The sequence below is a fragment of the Rana temporaria genome, chromosome 2, assembly GCF_905171775.1.
Source record: "Rana temporaria chromosome 2, aRanTem1.1, whole genome shotgun sequence".
NCBI lineage: Eukaryota > Metazoa > Chordata > Amphibia > Anura > Ranidae > Rana > Rana temporaria.
In genome coordinates this window covers 149,646,968-149,665,355 of record NC_053490.1, presented here as the reverse complement: position 1 = coordinate 149,665,355, position 18,388 = coordinate 149,646,968, and the positions used below count along the sequence as shown (strand labels likewise).

Genomic DNA, 18,388 nt, shown 5'->3' with positions numbered 1-18,388 from the left:
GACAGGATCCCAGCCTTTTAATTGTGCCATCAGGAAGAATCTTTCCCAAACCCTAGTGTAGGTGGTATTTGTGGAATTTTTCCTGGCTTGCATCAGTGTCGTTATCACCTCTTGGGAGCAACCTTGTTCTCTCAGCCTAATCCTCTCAACCTCCATGCTGTTAGGTGCAGTCTGTCCGGGGCCGGATGGAGGAACTGGCCTTGATATAGGAGATCTGCTGAGAACGGCAGGTGGATTGGAGGCCGGGTGTTGAGCTGCAAGAGGGTCGTGAACCACGGCCTCCTCGGCCAGAATGGCACCACCATGATTACTGTGACTGAGGATCTCCGGAGCCTGGCTAGGAACCTCGCTATTAGAGGAGTTGGGGGAAAGATGTACCCCAGGTTGAAGTCCCACGGGTGTACTAGGCAGTCCGTCCCCTCGGCTGACCGAAAGGGAGCTCTGGAGAGGAACCTCGGGCATTTGGCATTCGCTGGTGTTGCTGCCAAGTCGACCTCTGGGATGCCCCATGCCTTCGTTAGGAGGGAGAATGCCCGGTGGTTCAGAGACCACTCGTTGTTCGAGAGCGATTCCCGGCTCAGATAGTCGGCTAGCACATTCTGCGCTGCCGGGACATATACTGCATTCAGGTCCAGAAGGTGTACCTGAGCCCACTCCACTATGGGACGAACTTCTTCCGACAGCGTGCGACTCCGGGTACCCCCCTGTCTTCGAATATAGGCCACCGCGACCTTGTTGTCTATCCGGAGAAGGACACTCTTCCCTCGTAGTAGAGGTGCGAAGGCCAAGAGGGCTTGGAAGGCTGCTCGTAGCTCCAATACGTTGGAGACTACACCCTGGGCTGGAAAGTGCCAACGACCCTGGACCGCATGGTCCTGATAATGAGCCCCCCAACCTCTCTGACTGGCGTCCGTAGTCACTATTTCCGGACTTGGAGGGACTATAGGCCTGAATCTTCTGAGGTTGGGGTGGTGAGTCCACCACCAAAGTGAGTGCTTCACCCAGTCGGGAATACGGATGGACTGGGACATTGAGGTCCCGTTCCACTGTCTGAGGAATGCGTTCTGCAACGTTCTCATGTGCCACTGGGACCACTGCACCATGGGTATGGTTGATGCCATGGAGCCCAGCATGCTCAGGCAGGTTCTGGCTGACGGACGTCTGGACGACATTAGGTTTTGTACTTTCTGTACCAAAGGTACCACCTTTTCTGACGGGAGCTGTACCCTGTTCCGCTTGGTATCCAGCTCTGCTCCCAGGAATATCGTGACCTGTGAAGGTTGCAGGCTGCTCTTCCGCCAGTTGATCAACCAGCCAAAGTTCTGGAGGGTAGATATTAGGGTCTCCCGCTGGAGGAGCAGAGTCTCCCGATCTTCTGCCAATAGGAGAATGTCGTCTAGGTAGTGGTGTACCCGTAGTCCCTTTTCCCTGAGGAGTGCAATGAGGGGAAGGAGAACCTTCGTGAACGTTCTGGGTGCCGAGGAGATGCCAAATGGTAGACATCGGAACTGGAAGTGGCACTTGTTGATGGAGAAACGGAGAAATTTCTGGAAGGCTGGATGGATTGGCACATGGAGATAGGCGTCCGACAAATCTACGGACAGCATCCAGTCTCCCAGATTTACTGCCAGAAGGATGGACTGGAGGCTCTCCATCTTGAAGGCCTCTATTCTGATGTTTGCGTTGAGCCGTTTGAGGTCCAGAACGGGCCGAAGATCCCCCGACTTCTTTCGCACCAAGAATAGAGGGGAATAAAATCCCCTGCCCCTTAGGTGCGGAGGAACCTCTATGACTGCCTCCTTCTGAATTAACTCCGAGACGTACTGCAGGAGCAGTTTCCTCTTGTCCGGGGAAGAAGGAACCTTGGTAGGACGAAAGAAACTTCCTGGGAGTGACATAAAATTCCACTTGTGGCCATATCTGATCGTGGAGAGTGTCCACGGGTCTCTTATGTGCTCTGCCCAAATTCGTGCAAAACTCCTGAGCCTGGCGCCCACCTGAGCTGGGTGGGCAGGCGAGCTTTCAAAAGGACTTCTGCTGGTCTCCGGCGGTGAAGGCCTTGGATTTCTGGACTCTCGCAAAGGAAGGACGAGTCGACCTCCAATCCCTTCTGAAATCCTTGCCCTGGTTCTGCCCCCAGCGGTAGGATCTAGTATCCCTGTACCTGTCCGGCAGATTGCGCCTGAAGGCAGGGCCCTTCTGAGGCTTGGGCTTTCTGTCGGAGGGAATAAGTCCAGACTTCCCTCCTGTGACTTTAGAAATTGCTGAGTCCAGTTTCGCACCGAACAGATTCGTGCCGTCATAGGGTATTTTACACCAATTAGATTTGGAAGCAGAGTCAGCGACCCAGGGTTTCAGCCATAAGGCCCTGCGGGCCATTACTGAGGCCAACATAGATCTAGCGGTGGAGCGAATAATGTCCACTGAGGCTCCTGCCATGAAGTCGCCTGCTAGCCTGATTTCTTGTAGGGAGGAGAGCACTTCATTCTGGTCGGTCCCTTCTAGGAGGGCTTTCTCCGCATTGGCCGCCCATGCAGAAATGGCCTTAGCCACGGCCGCTGTGGTGATGGCTGGCCTGCAGGCCCCCCCTGCCCGAGGAGTAGGCTTTTTTCAGTTCCAAGTCGATCTTACGATCGAGGACATCACGGAAGGTGACCGCATCCTCTATCGGCAAGGTGACATGCCTAGCGAGTCGCATGAGGGATGAGTCCACAATAGGAGCATTAATGAAGGAGGTGACCTTGGACTCCTTTAGAGGGTACAGCTTTGCCAGCTTATTGGACAGGCTGGGCCGCTTGTCCGGCTTTTCCCATTCGTCCTTAATGAGATCCTCCAGTTCCTCAATGAATGGAAACAGCTCAGGATCTTTTCTTAATTCAGGGAAGTATTTCCCGAGTTTTTGGGGTTCTTCTATGGTTTCCTCCCAGCCGATAGCCTCCTTAACAGAGCGGGCAAAGGGCTCCACTAAGCTGAAATCAAATCCTGATGTTGGCTCGCGTTCTCCGAAGTCAGAGTGGGTCTCTGCTAGTTGGGCATACGAGCCGTGCGCGGATGAAGGACCCGGAATAGGGTTAGTAGGCATGGCCGTGGTCTCCATGATTGATTCCCGTACCGACTCTCTTAAGATATCCGTGGCCATTCTGGCGTCAGCTTCCTTCTCTCTGGTTGCCTCGGCAAAACAGGAGCGACAGGCTAATTTTCCTGGCAATGCAGCAGCACCGCACACCCAGCAAGCATTTGCTGCAGGACGGGTCTGAAAATGCTCGCGGTGAACTGATGGTGACCGTCTGCGGTGAGACCGGCTTCGACGGGAGCGGCTGCGATGTGATCGGCTATGCCTCCGATAATGGCGAGAGGGTGATCTTGACCGACTTCTGCGAGAGCGTTTGCTGGATGCACGGCTGGACCTCCTTCTTTGCCGTGGACTTGCATCTCTAGGCCTGATGGGACTGCAAAAACAATGCAGTGTTAGTGGCCGGCACTCTTTTGTCTCTTCACTACTTACCAACTTGGACGGCCTCCTTACCTTGTTTGCTGGTGGTGGTCTGCTAGGGCAGTGGGCTCCATGAAAAGGATGCAAGGACAGCAGCAGGTGTCTGAAAAGAGAAATGGAGATGTTAGGCTTAGGAGAGGAGAAAGGAGCAGAAGGGCCTGGAAGGAGAGAAGCCCCCAAGTACCTGGAGAGCTTTCCTGAAATTTTTTAGGCAGAGCAGCAGCCTAGAGGGAGGAAAAACAGATTTCCCTATTTTTAAAATTGGCGGCGCTGATGACGCGGCCGCGCATGCGCAGTAGCGTCCCGCGCCGACCGCCGCCATCTTGGGTGAGGGCGAAAGGTAATCGCTGACGCCATCAGCCTGCTGCGCGCATGCGCAGAGCGACCAGGAGACGCGGTGGCGGCGGTGAGAGGGACAGCAGAGCCCAGCAAAGCCCAGGTAAACTATTGGGCAAACTGGGGACTAGAATAAACAAATAAGACCACCAAAATGAGCCAGAGCAGCACAGCAGCCTCTAGGAAGCAAGGAATCTAGCAAAAAGGAAAGGGGAGCCATGCCATATTAAGCTTATTTAAAGCTTGTAAAACAGCCAGGATAAATTGCCAGGATGAGACCTTGGACAGACCCCTGAGACCACCAGAGCGGGGTTCCCACCATATAGCTCTATTAGAGACTGTACAGGAGGGACTTCCAAACAGGAGAGGCCTGAACCTGCTGGGGCGATTGCGGTAAGAGGCAAATCTTCTTGTAACGTCCAGTCTTGTCAGGTGAGGATAAAAAAGAGAATGGTGCGGGGTGTTCCCTCTTCAAATTTATAGGTAACCAATCCTGTCAGGTTGTGGGGGCGGAGTCACAACCCATTGTGTGCTGCCATGAATGCGTCAGGAAAGGGAGTTACCGCTCCAGGTGGATGTGATTGTTAAATCAATGTCCTCTCAGAAAACCACGGGTGCCAGAAATGCTCCAGGCAAAAATAGAAAGGATGTATGGACAGCCGCACTCCAGAAAAAAACGTTTCGGTTGCCTTTATTGGTGAAAGGATAAAAGCACTACAAATTCCAGCAAGAATGGAGATATACAGTTGGCGCGTTTTGTACTGCTGTGATTTGTAGTGCTTTTATCCTTTTACCAATAAAGGCAACCGAAACGTTTTTTTTCTGGAGTGCGGCTGTCCATACTTCCTTTGTATTTTTTGTTTAACAGAACAGTTGTATTTATTCTGAGATTAAATTACACACAGGTGAACTCTATTTACCAATTGGGTGACTTCTGAAGGCAATTTGTTCCTCTAGATTTTGGTTGGAGGTATCGGAGTAAAGGGGGGCTGAATACAAATGCACGCCACACTTTTCAGCTTTTTTTTTTTTTTTTTTTTTTTTTTTTTTTTTGTAAAAAATAAATAACAATTTGAAAACCATTTATCACTTTCCTTCCACTTCACAATTTTGTGCCACTTTGTGTTGCACGACGGCGATATAGTCAGTTAAAGCTACGCAGTGCCGTATCGCAAAAAACCGCCTGGTCAGGAAGTGGGTAATACCTTACGGCACTGAAGTGGTTAAACAATGTGTTTTTTATAGTTGTATGGTGACAACGTGTGGGTTTTTAGATTTCTTTCATTGAGTGTAAAACCCTAAAAGTAATAACTTACATTTTTCTCTAGCTCCTATAGCTCCTGTAGGTCCAACAATTGAGGAGAGAAGAGCACGTGATGAACAAAAAAGGAAAGAAATAGAAGCTATAGAAAAACACCATGCTAAAAAAAAATGGACAAAGGCATACTCTTCAGAAGGATACCCATACTACTACAATACATTGTCTGGAGGTACTGCATGTTTTACTATATAGATTCAACATTGTGAAATGTTTAAAGGATAAGTTCACTATTAAAAAAAAAGGTAATTGCAGGTAATTTTTATATATATATATATATATATATATATATATATATATTTTTTATAGGAGCCTCAAAAGCATTGTACCATGCAGGACTCCCACAGACTGTGGGGCAGATTCACAAAGATCTGCACCAGCGCAGCGTATCTGAGATACGCTACGCCGCTGTAACTTACTTGGCAAATCTTTGAATCCAGAAAGAATTTGCGCCGTAAGTTACAGCGGCGTAGTGTATCTCTCGCGGCGTAAGGGCGCGGAATTCAAATGCGGCGAGTAGGGGGCATGTTTCATTTAAATGAAGCGCGTCCCCGCGCCGAACGAACTGTGCATGCCCTGTCCGTCAAAACTCCCAGGGTGCATTGCTCCAAATGACGTTGCAAGGACGTCATTGGTTTTGATGTGAACGTAAATGGCGTCCAGCCCCATTCACGGACGACTTACGCAAACAAAATAAAAAATTTCAAATTTGACGCGGGAACGACGGCCATACTTAACATTGAGTAAGACACCAGATAGCCGCTTTAACTATACGCCGAAAAAAGCCAAACGGAAACGACGTAAAACAATGCGATGGCCGCTCGTACGTTCGTGGATCGTCGGAAATAGCTAATTTGCATACTCGACGTGGATTACGACGAGAACGCCACCCAGCGGACGCCGAAGAATTGCATCTAAGATCCGAAGGCGTACGAAGACGTACGCCTGTCGGATCTAACCCAGATGCCGTCGTATCTTGTTTTGAGGATCCAAAACAAAAATACGACGCGGGAAATTTGAAAGTACGTCAGCGTATCAATAGATAAGCCGGCGTACTTTCTTTGTGGATCTGCCCCTGTCAGTGTAAGCTATCTGCCCTATACATCGTACATGCAGGCTGTTTCACACTGACAGGAACAATTAATGGACACCCTGATAGTTCATTGAGGACTACAAGCTGATACTTGAAGTCTTCACATTCACAGAACTTTGTGAATGAATAATGCTGTTCTGCCCACCCGCCCGCAGTTTTTTTAAATTGTGACAGTGAGCTGAAGCAAAAGATCCCCTGCTCCCTGTCACAAAGTGCAGGGGTCAGTGTTACAGTAACATATTACATCCTATTACATTACATTTTTTTTTTTTTTTTTTATCCTAGATACTCAGTGGGAGGCACCAGATGGATTCCAGGACACTGAGGACAAGTCTGAAGAGGTGAGACCGTTATTTTTCAGAACATTAAATTGAGAATGGGGTTTAGAAGTTCTTTAGACCAGAGTTTCTCAACCTTTTTTCCAGTTGGGCACCCTTCAAGTATTTTCAGCCTCGAGGCCCCCCGGCCCAAGGCTTGGTTTATGTTACTGCATGTCACGGAACGCACACAAAATTGCACTCCTTCCTGACCGGTAGACAAATGCTCTGCTCTTTAACTGCTTCAGGACCACCCACCGCACATTTACTGTGGCAGAGCGGCCTGGCGGCACAAAACAAAGTACCAGTACGTTGCTTCAGCCTCAGGGTCTGGGGCGCGCGCGCGCCAACCCACTACCGCTGTGATTGGACACAGCAGGAGCAAATTTGCCTGTCTGGCTGCCGGGACCCGTGATCGTTCGCTGGAGAGGAAGAACAGCGGTCTGTCAGAGGAAGAGAGATCTTGTTTTATGCTAATCAGGAACACAGATGTCTCTTCTCCCAGTCAGTCCATCCCCCACACAGTTAGAAATCACTCACTAGGAGCACACTTAACCCTATGATGGCCCCTGGTGTTAACCCCTTCCCTGCCAGTGTCATTTTATACAGTAATCAGTGTATTTTGTTGGCACTGGTCACTGTATTGGTGTCACTGAACCCCAAAAAAGTGTCACTTGGTGTCAGATTTGTCCGCCGCAATGTCGCTGGCATTACTAGTAAAATATAAAAATGTCATGAATCCTATTCTATAGTTTGTAAACGCGATAACTTTTGCGCAAACCAATCAATATACGCTTATTGGAATATTTTTTTTTTTTTTTTTTCGAATTATTTAGAACATTGTCCTAAATTGATGAAGGAAATATATATATTTTTTTTTGTGTTTTATAGTAGAAGGTAGAAAATATATTTGTTTTTAAATTGTTGGCCTTTTTGTTTATAGCGCAAAAAAGAAACTGCAGAGGTGATCAAATACCACCTAAAGAAAGCTCTATTTTTGGGAAAAGTCCATCATATTTATTTAGATACAGCGTAGCACGGCCACGCAATTGTCAGTTAAAGCAACGCAGTGCTGTGTCGCAAAAAAGGGCCTGGTCATTAAGGGGAAGAAACCTTTCCGGGGACTGAAGTGGTTAAGGTTGCCATTAATTCCTAATGGTGCCCCACACATTGTCAAATGGTCTTGGTGTTCTTGGCGCACCGCAATTAAAAAAAAAAAAAAAAAGGGTCAGGGGCTTCTTTCCTGCATTTCTGCAGATAGGGCTACCTATTAAAATGCATGGGCAGCCACACAGATGTGACCCAAGAGCTTGTTCACATGTGAGGTTAGAGGCAGTAGAAACATGCAGTTGAGCTGTTTTTACCACCCCCAACTGCTCCCCCTTTAGCTGCAAAGGCAGCAGCCGGGGGTGTATACATGATGTGGGCATGGCTGGAAGTATACCTCCCAGGTAAATGGGGCTGCACTGCAACCACCTCGTAACTGTGGGCATTGCACATGGTTTTGGTGTGGTGATGTTGCATTTAGAGGGTTAAAACCGGTGGTAAGGAGGCAACATATTGCCTCCTTTATCGCCTGTCAAATGCCTCTGGAAAAAAAAGTCTGAATATGGATTTTTTTTTTTTTTTTTCTTCAGAGGAGCAGCAGTCTTTGCTGCAATTTATGAAAAAGGCCTAAAAAAAAAAGCAGTTTTGATGGTATAGGAAGGGAGATCAGGATTAAAAAGTAACACAAACATACACACACTGAGACAGACACGCGTATACGCACAAACCTGTATAGGACCAAAATAAAGACACGATTGGTTGATGGCGGCCTATCATGTGTCAAGGGCAGCAAGAGTAGACCGGAACAAGCATCAGCTTCATAGTAGGAAGTCAATAGAGACATGCTGGTGGCACTTTAGAAACCATCAGGTCAGTGGAGTCCCATAAAAACACTAACATGAAATCAATCTTTAATAAACAAATGCAGGTCTCCTTTTATAAATTCAACAAGTGACAAGAGCACGTGTAATTTCTTAAGTAGATTAGGTCATTTTAATGTGCCGTTATTGTTGTACAATGACTTCAGCACAATTTCTTTAATTTATGTAAGCACACCAGTATCGCAACAAATCCGTTGGGTAGAAAAAAATGTGTATTTTCTGTTCATCCTTGCTGACAAAAAAAAAGAGAGATTGAGATTAGCCAGAACTTTCAACCACTGCCGTCTACTACTTCCATCTACCATTCCACACAATAGATGTGCTTGTTAAGTGATCAGAAGCTTCCTTTAACCACTTTCCGACCAGCCGCCGTCATTAATACGGCGGCCGGTCGGAAAGATCCCTCGAACCATCGTAGCTGTACGTCGGTCCCTTTTAAGGGGGATAGCAGGTGCGTGTGCTGATGCTCATGACCGGAGGTTGCGGGCACGAGAGGCAGAACAGGGACACGTGTGTGTGTGTGTGTGTGTGTGTGTGTGTGTGTAAATCCCACACAAATCCCTGTTCTGTGAGGAGAGGCAGATCGTGGTTCCTAATAGCTAGGAACCACGATCTGTCATTTTCCTCTAGTCAGGTCCCCCCCCCCAGTTAGAAACACACCTAGGTAACACAATTAACCCCTTGATTGCCCCCTGGTGTTATCCCCTTCCCTGCCAGTGACTTTTACAGTAATCTGTGCATTTTTATAGCACTGATCGCTGTATAAACTACAGTGGTCCCATAAATGTGTTAAAGGTGTCCGATGTGGTGTCCGCTATAATGTCGCAGTCCCGATAAAAATAGTAGCTATTTACAAAAAAATAAATAACAATGCTATAAATCCCCCTATTTTGTAGACACTGTAACTTTTGAGATTTTTATATATATATATATATATATATATATATATATATATATATATATATATATATATATATATATATATATATATATATATATATATATATATATATATATATAAAAATTTTTTTTTTTTTTTTCAAGAATATATCGGCATAAACTGAGAAAACAAATTGGGGATATTTATTATAGCAAAAAGTACAAAATTTTTGGGGTGTGTGTGTGGTGTGTTTTTTTTTTTTTTTTTTTTTTTTTTTTTTTTTTTATAGCGCAAAAAAATAAAAATCGCAGAGATGATCAAATACCACCAAAATGTTTGATTTGTGAGAAAAAAGGGCGTCAATTTTGTTTGGGTACAGCGTCGCACGACCGCGCAATTGTCAGTTAAAGCGACGCAGTGCCTAATCGCAAAAAAAATGGCTCTGTGATTGAGCAGCCAATTCTTCTGGGGCAGAAGTGGTTAAGGTTACATTTATTGTCCAGATAAGCTATTTGTATAGCCAGCTGTAGACCTATTTTGCCAGTAACATGGCAATAGATTTAGAGTCAACAGTCCTATAAATCCCTTTAATAGTCTGATTTGTTTGCGGTTTTTACAGCTTTGCCCATACCCATGTATGGCAAAATGCTCATATGTACATGTATGATCTTTTTCTTATGAGAGATATGTGTGTGTAAAATATATAATCAATTTTTTTTTTTGTTTTTTTTATTCAAAACTATTTTTTATTTTATATAGCAAGGAGCCAAACCTGTGTGGGTAGAAGGTGTGTCTGAAGAGGGTTACACATACTACTACAATGCTGAAACAGGAGGTATGGGCTTCTACCAATAATCATAGCCTATCCATTACCCTGACTGCAGTAATTAAATGGGTTTTTTATTTTCTGCAGAATCCAGGTGGGAAAAACCAGAGGACTTTATTTGTGGTCTTCCATCTAAAGAAGATCAAGAAAGTCCCACAGACAAACCAGAAGATACAGTTGCAGAGGAAAAGGCCGACAGTGTGGAGTTAAAACCTGAGACATCGTCGGATGAGTCCAGCCAATCGGAGCAAGCCACATCAGCACCTTCCGTAACAAAAACTGTTAAAATCAATTTTCGGGTAAGACCACTGTTTCCAATATCTGTTTATGGGGAAATGAGACACCTTCTCTTTTTTTTTTATCTGGAAATTCTCATGATGTCGTTGGATTCAAAATTTTATAAATTTACATGTCCCATGCCAAACTCAAACTTTTGTGTTATTGATGGTTTGGTTACCAAAAAAGCTTCTGCGTTCAATGGGGCCTCCAAAAAAAACAATCAACACTTCTACCTTATATACTGTACACTTCAACTGTTGCCTGAGCACCCTTACCTTGACTGCCAGTCCACCAGGCCCCAACCTTCCATCTATGTGTCCCTGGTTCAATTTAGTTACAAAGTGGCACTGACTGTTTCTGCCTTATATCCACTTCTGCTATTGTCTAAGCACACTTATCTTGATTGCCACTGTGTCATTTCTGGAATTGGTAGCTCACACTGCTTGTTCATCTTTGCGTTTTTTGTACTTTATTTTTTTTACCAAGGTTATCAACAGATAATGGCTGCTAGAAGCCTCTGCTGCCTTTTCTGATTTCCATAAACGGCTTTTTTTTTTTTTCTCCACCATTATCTCAGGCACAGCAGCCGTGAGCTTACCAAACTATTTTGCACAACATCATATAATTCATAGCTTTGTAATGCATACTTTTTGTAACACACTTTTTATTTCCCATTGACTAAACCCAGGACCCTGCCTTCACTATATCTGGTCTCCCACAGTACACAGAACATGGAGATGCAATAGTTTTAGTAAAAATACACTGCTGAAAGCAGTGACTTCTATCAGTGTCTGGTTGGAGATTTTAGCAGGAGTTTTCATTCTCTGACTGTCCTTTTGAGGTTGCAGGACCCCTGACCATCTGTTTGGACAGTGCTGATTGGCCATGTGTTGTTCACATGCACTCTTCCAAGAAAAAATAATACACACCGAACTGAGAATGTGTAGCTTGTCCCCTTGCCTCTGTTCTATCAGGAGATTGGGCACAGTGGAAGAGGAGGATTAGAAAGGACCAGATCAAACGGCCTTTTTACACAATGCAGAGGATTAACCCCTTAGGTTCCACAATGAGTATTGCAAGCATGCTGATTTTACTGTTGTGGGTTTAGTAAAACTTTAACCACTTAAGACCCGGACTATTATGCAGGTAAAGGACCTGGCCCCTTTTTTTGCGATTTGGCACTGCATTGCTTTAACTGAAAATTCTGCGGTCGTGCAACGTGGCTCCCAAACAAAATTGGCGTCCTTCCCCCCCCCACAAATAGAGCTTTCTTTTTGTGGTACTTGATCACCTCTGCGTTTGTTTTATATTTTGCGCTATAAACAAAAATAGAGCGACAATTTTGAAAAAAAATGCAATATTTTTTTGCTATAATAAATATCCCTCAAAAATATGGCCGATACGTATTCTTCTACATATTTTTGGTAAAAATAATCGCAATAAGCGTTTGGTTTGCGCAAAAGTTATTGCATTTACAAATCTGTAGCCGCTGTAATTTTCTGAAAATGGAATGCAATATTGCCACCGGGAGATGTTCACAGAATGTGTACAGAACGCCCCCCAACAACATAATTGTCTGCTTGTGTGATTGGCTCACTGATTTTCCCAGAAGTCTGCATTAAGATACAAATCAGATTTCAGGCATCCCCTGAAACGCAAATGCCATTTTTGGTGAGATACTCCCAATAGGTAATCACATCTAAAGGGATGCAGGCCCAGCAGCTTTCCTCATTGGTGCTCTGCAGATGCACAGCTGATTGATAATTATAAAACCCCTCCCATTAGACCCACTTTCCTGCATGGACACAGAGAAACACACAGGGATTTCTTCAGAACCACAAAAGTTAGGAATCTGCAACAAAGTTTAAAATCCTTGTAATGTACATAGATCACCCAGAGGGGAATGTTTTTTGTTTTTTTTTCTTAACAAAAGTGGAGTTACTCTTTAAACCTTAAGCTCTCCTATGCAATTACAAAATGCTAAAATACTAATATCTTTGTGGACTTGTTTGTTTAATTCAGAAAATGGATCTATAAACCTGCCCATTGTAGGCTCCTGGATGTGGGCAAAATCTAAAATATAACTTTGTGGCTTGCACAATATTGATGTATTAAAATGTTGTGTTTTGTAGAGTAAAAAGGAAAAGAAAACGGATAAGACCCCTGAAGTGGATAGTAAAGAAGAAGACAATGAAGTCAAGCAGGATACTAAAGAAGATGATTCCTCTAAGAAGCAGATTCCTAGCCAAAGGCCAAAAAAGGCCAATCCATACGGGTCATGGGAGGAAATTACACAGGAGGAAGACCCATAGTAAGTAGCAATAGTAACCCTTTCGCTGCCACCAACGTATGTCATACGCCAACATCAGCACGGGGGGGGGGGGGGGGTTACACACTCCCAGCTGCTGTTGTAATGTGTGTAAATCTGACAAGCCAGCTGTCAGATGGAAGTGATCGGGCAACTGTATAGCCACCCGATTGCTTCCACACACCCTGGCAAATGTCAAATAAGCAAACCCCAGATGTCTCATTGAAGAGAGCCTGACACCAAGAAAAGCTACATTGGGGATTTTTGTCCCCAGTGTGATGAAAAATAATGTTTAGTGGGGGGGGTAAAAAATGTTAGCAATGTAACTTAAGCCTCATACACACACTCGGATTTTCATTGGACAAAGCGTAGGACTTTTGTCCGAAGGGCGTTGGCCAGGAACTTGTACTGCATACAAACGGCAAAGAATTGTCTGCCAACAAACACAAAACGATGTGTTTTTTCAGCTGTTTAGCGCCACCCTTTGGGCAACTTCTGCTAATATTGTGTTATGGTGAGCATGCGTGTTTGTTTAGTGGAATATTTTTTTTTTAGAAATCTAAGTTGCACCCAGACACTTAAATCAGTGATAAATGGTGGGGGGCAGGGGGGTGTTACTCTGTAATGTTAAAGCGGAGGTTCACCCAAAAGTGAACCTCCGCTTTTTGGCAACCCTCCCATAACCCCTCCCCCCTCCCCTACGATGTCACATTTGACACCTTTCAGGGGGGAGGGGGTAAAGATACCTGTATAAAACAGGTATTTGCACCACTTCTGGGTATAGACTCCCGCGAGAGTCCTGCCCCTCTGCTTCAACCTGACCCCCCACCCCCCCTGGGTGTGTTCTGGGAAACACTCGGGCTCCCAGAACACAACAGGGACCAGTGGAAACTGCACAGCGCGACTCTCACATGCGCAGTAGGGAACCGAGTTTCCCTTAACGAGGATGACGGCGGGGGAAGCCGAGAGCTGGGCTGCCGACGTTGCGGCGACTTGGATAGGTAAGTGTTAACTTTTAAAAATCAGCAGCTGCTGTATTTGTAGCTGCTGGCTTTTAAAAAAAAAAAAAAAAATCCAGATGAACCCCCGCTTTAAGGATTGGGGGGGGGGGTTGAATCATCATACACTACAATTGAACCCCTGCTGGAAGAACATTTTACTGACTTGACCTCCATGAAAGTTTCACAGGCGCACACAGTTTTAAGGCTTGACATCTATTTACTCAGCATTCATCTTTTTTATTCTACTAAAAATGTTGCACTTAAAAAAAAAAAGAAAGTTGCACTAATCATGTGACATACATATTTTGAATTGCCACTAATTTTGTTCTCAGTCTCTGTCTGTCTGTTTCAGGCGGGGTTCACACTGGTCTGACAAACGCTCCCGACATTGGGAGCCTCATGTCGCATGACGTGTGAAAATCAATGTTTCCCTATGAGAGCTGTCTTATCTGGTCCGACACAAGGCGGTCCGACTTTGAAAATGCTCCCTGTACTACTTTGGTCCGACTTTGAATATCATTAAAGTCGGATCAAAGTAGGATCCTTGTCCTTACCATCCGACATGTGATTACAGCAGCAGTAAAAGGAATTTATCTCACACTGGGATTGTTTTGATTGGTCAAAGTCATACTATCACAAAGTCGGAGCAAAGTAGTATCCTGTTCATGAAAGTCGGATGGATGTAGGATCAATGTAGGACTAAGGTAGGATGTCGCAGAGCAAAGTAGGATGAAAGTTGTACTACTGTAGTGTGAACCCAGCCTTAAGAAAATCTAAAATGTTTTAGGGGTTTTAAATCTTTGGGTATACAATGATTGTTTTTTTAAAAGTAAACAGTAGTAAACACAAAAACTGCTCTGGTAGAAAAAGGGTTAATATAATACCAACAAGCTGTTCGGTATTTTTGATCACAACTGCAGTGGATTTAAAAAATAAAATTGGCCACTTTCTAAATCAGGAACTGGTAGCATCTGGGTGGCTGCATAGGTTTCTTTTTTAAGGTTGTTGGGGTTTTTTTTTTTTTTTTCACCTGCTGATCCAGCCAGTAACATGCCTCGTACACACGATTAGATTTTCGGCATGCTAATCTCATGTTACAAACTGAAGACGTTACTCACAATACAAATTTTTTTGTAAGACAGAATGCAACGTCAGAAGTGACGTAATGTGTTAAATAGTTTTGTATGTATCCTTTTGTTTCTGAGCATGCGCAGCCTTGCTCTTGCGAATATATATATATATATATATATATATATATATATATATATATATATATATATATATATATATATATATATATATATATATATATATATATATATATATATATATATATATATATATATATATATATATATATAACATTTCTGTACAAAAACCATACCAAAGAAATGAAAATCGTACGTTGAGTTCACATCCGAATGTTATAGTCTGCACATCCCAGCTTTTGTCTGACGAAAAAGTGAAATCGGCTGTCGACTAACGATCTGAAAAGCAGCAGATAGCTCCTCGTATGAATTTTTCCATCAGATTTAGGTATCGTGTCTACGGGCCTTTTAAGGGTGTCCCCATTCTGGATGAATTGGTAAAGCAGACACCTCTGGAAAGGCGTATTGTCAGTCTGAGTGGAGGGTAGCAGATTAGATGGACTTGACTAACAAATTACACCTGAACTCCAGTTAAAACTTTTTTAAAAGCGGTTACAAAGGTTTTTTATAAATTAATGAATAAAGGCTGATCATTGTAAGCACCCCTGTCCGTGTTTATATGGTTTGTCTCGACCCTTTTAAAAGCCATTTTTGCTGGACAGTTTGGTCTGTTATAAGAAGGTAAAAAAATAACAGACTTGATGGCCAGATCACCAAATAGGAATTAAGGGAAAAAGTCTAAAATGAAAATGAATGCATCCAATGTATTTAAAGCGGAGGTCTGGTTAAAAAAAATAATTAAAAGTCAGCAGCTTCCAACACTGTAGCTGCTGACTTTTGGTAGGGAGACTTACCTGTCCAGGGTGCCCGCGATGATGGTAGCCGAAGCCGAGCAAATGCTCAGGTCTCGGCTGCCCCGCCACCATCCTCGGTGAGGGAATCGGGTAGTGAAGCCTTGCAGCTTCACCACCCGATTCCCTATTGCGCAAGGTGAATGGAGGATGTCTCCTGGGACACACACACAACGTCCCAGAAGACACCGCTCCCCCCCATTCCACAGGAGGCAGCCAAGGAGCAGAAGAAAGAAGCCGGACCGTGGATCAGGAAGTGGCAGATTAGGACGATCTGCCTAGCAACAGGCACTTCAGGTATGTATAAAAAAAAATATTTTGTTTTGCAGCATTAAAAAAAGAAAAAATTCTTGATGGAGCTCCGCTTTAAGTATTAGTAAGGTGCAATATATTTAAAGGTTTGATTATGAGTTTAAGTTAAAACATATCTGTTAGCAGAGCTGATAACTACATTGATTTGCAGTACTTCTTTTCTACACCAAAGATGGGTTCTCAAATCTTTTTTTCTAACCATCATAATAGTAAAATCTGTATAACTGTTCGATGAATTCCTGTACAATATAGGTAAATGCAGAAAGCTCATTTGTACTGTATATAGATAGAAAAAAAGTTCCTCTAATTTTAGTGATCTATATGTTTTTTTATAGCGACAATGTGGATTTAGAGCTTCCAAATATGGAATATGATGAACCACAAGCCTCAGTACCTGACATTCCACAAGAGCCAAAAGTCTATTTCAAGGAGAAGACCATCACCTCTCTTGGGGACACAGTAGTTGGGACTTCTGTCTTCAAAAAAAGGAAGCTGGAAAATGTAAAATCCCGGAACATACGCCAAAGACTGACTGATCAGTAAAGGACTTTGATCATGAATATTTTTTTTTTAAACTGTATGCTTGTAAGGATTGCACTGTGTGTATGTGTGATTGGTGTGAATAAATGCTTTTCTATTTTACTTTTATCATTTGAGCTTTTTTTGTCTTTTTTTAAAACAGAATGAGTCTTCTTCAGTAGTTCTGTTTTAAGAAGAGCCATCTTTAACCACTTCAATGCCGGGCATTTTCACCCCCTTCCTGCCCAGGCCAATTTTCAGCACTGTCACGCTTTGAATCACAACTGCGCGGTCATGCGACGTGGCTCCCAAACAAAATTTATGTCCCCTTTTTTAATTTTTTCTACAGATAGAGCTTTCTTTTACAAAAAAACAAGAGTGCAATCAGCGCAAAAATATAGATCATAAATAAATGAATAAAAGTGGTAAAAGTGAGAAAAAAACAATGGTTTATGTTCACCAGTAATGCTAGCTGAACACTAAGCAGGATATTCACAAAAATCCAAAAGTCACATTTAGCCAGTATAAAAACGGCATATAAGGTAAAACAGGGCGTATATCTTTGTTCCCAGGACGGCAGCGAGCGACGTTGTATCAGGCTCCTGAACCCCCGTACACGTTGCGTTTTACAACTGCCTCAGAGGGGCGGAGCCTAAAAACGGCACCGGCTTGCCTTTAAATACACTGCCGTTGTCATAGAGACCTTCCTGCAACAGAACGCGGAACGTCCAGCGTCATGTTCAAGTGTGGACAACTTTATTGTTCTCGCATAGAGGTCTGTAGACAACCTTAAAAGATAAAAATGACTATCGCCATCTTGTGGTCAGAAAGTAAATTGATTCAAATATTTTATTTTTAAAACCTTTAGATCGCTCGATACCGTCCTCGAAACATACAATATTAATAAATCAATCACAAACCATAAATATCTCATGTATTATCATACTAATTTTTTTCCCATAAATGAAGAAATATAACAATAAATAAACATTAAAAATTAAATATACCTCCAAAACAATATCTGTAAATAATTGAATATAAATAATAAAATTATACCTATTTATTTGATATAAAACAGTTCAAGTCAAAGTCGACATTGAGTCCTTCGGGGGTAAGCACCTTCGCCTCAAAAATCCAAAAAGATTCTCTTTGGCTAATGTGTCGAAATATAGTTACCTCCCCTCCAATGTCTGTCCACCCTTTCCAAACCCCAAATTTTAAACATCTCGGATTCCTATCATGACATTGTCTAAAATGTCTGGAGACACTATGGGAACGTAACCCCAACTTAATGTTGTTTACATGTTCACCAACTCTAACTGCCAAAGATCTTGAGGTGCAGCCTACATACTGGAGTCCACAGTCACACTCCAGCATATAGACCACACCTACAGTATTACACGTGATCAGATTCTTGATGGTTTATGATTTTTTTTGTAGAAAATGATGTGAATTCTTTGTTTTTTTTTTATGTTAAATTTACATTGTTTGCAGGCCTGGCATCGCCCACAGGCATAAAAACCTGACCAAAAAGAAAAAATCCTATTTTTCTTGAATAAAGGAGGGTCTATGACCCCAGGTGCCACAACATCCCTCAAAGAGGGTGCCTTTATAGATAAAAAGAGGCCGTGGGGGAAGGACCGTCCACTTTGACTTGAACTGTTTTATATCAAATAAATAGGTATTTATTTATATTCAATTATTTACAGATATTGTTTTGGAGGTATATTTATTTAATTTTTAATGTTTATTGTTATTTCTTCATTTATGGGGGAAAAA

At 43.3% G+C, this 18,388-nt stretch overlaps 1 protein-coding gene across 1 annotated transcript in view; it reads left to right on the top strand.

The window, feature by feature from the left end:
* Window positions 1-16,738, top strand: part of WBP4 (WW domain binding protein 4) — a 29,538-nt gene extending 12,800 nt beyond the window's left edge. Inside the window, exons 6-11 of the mRNA XM_040341329.1 lie at window positions 5,158-5,319; window positions 6,526-6,581; window positions 10,125-10,200; window positions 10,279-10,490; window positions 12,603-12,781; window positions 16,426-16,738. Coding sequence (XP_040197263.1) covers window positions 5,158-5,319; window positions 6,526-6,581; window positions 10,125-10,200; window positions 10,279-10,490; window positions 12,603-12,781; window positions 16,426-16,633 — 893 coding nt within the window. The 3' untranslated portion in view covers window positions 16,634-16,738. The remainder of the gene's footprint in view (window positions 1-5,157; window positions 5,320-6,525; window positions 6,582-10,124; window positions 10,201-10,278; window positions 10,491-12,602; window positions 12,782-16,425) is intronic.
* Window positions 16,739-18,388: the final 1,650 nt, after the last annotated feature.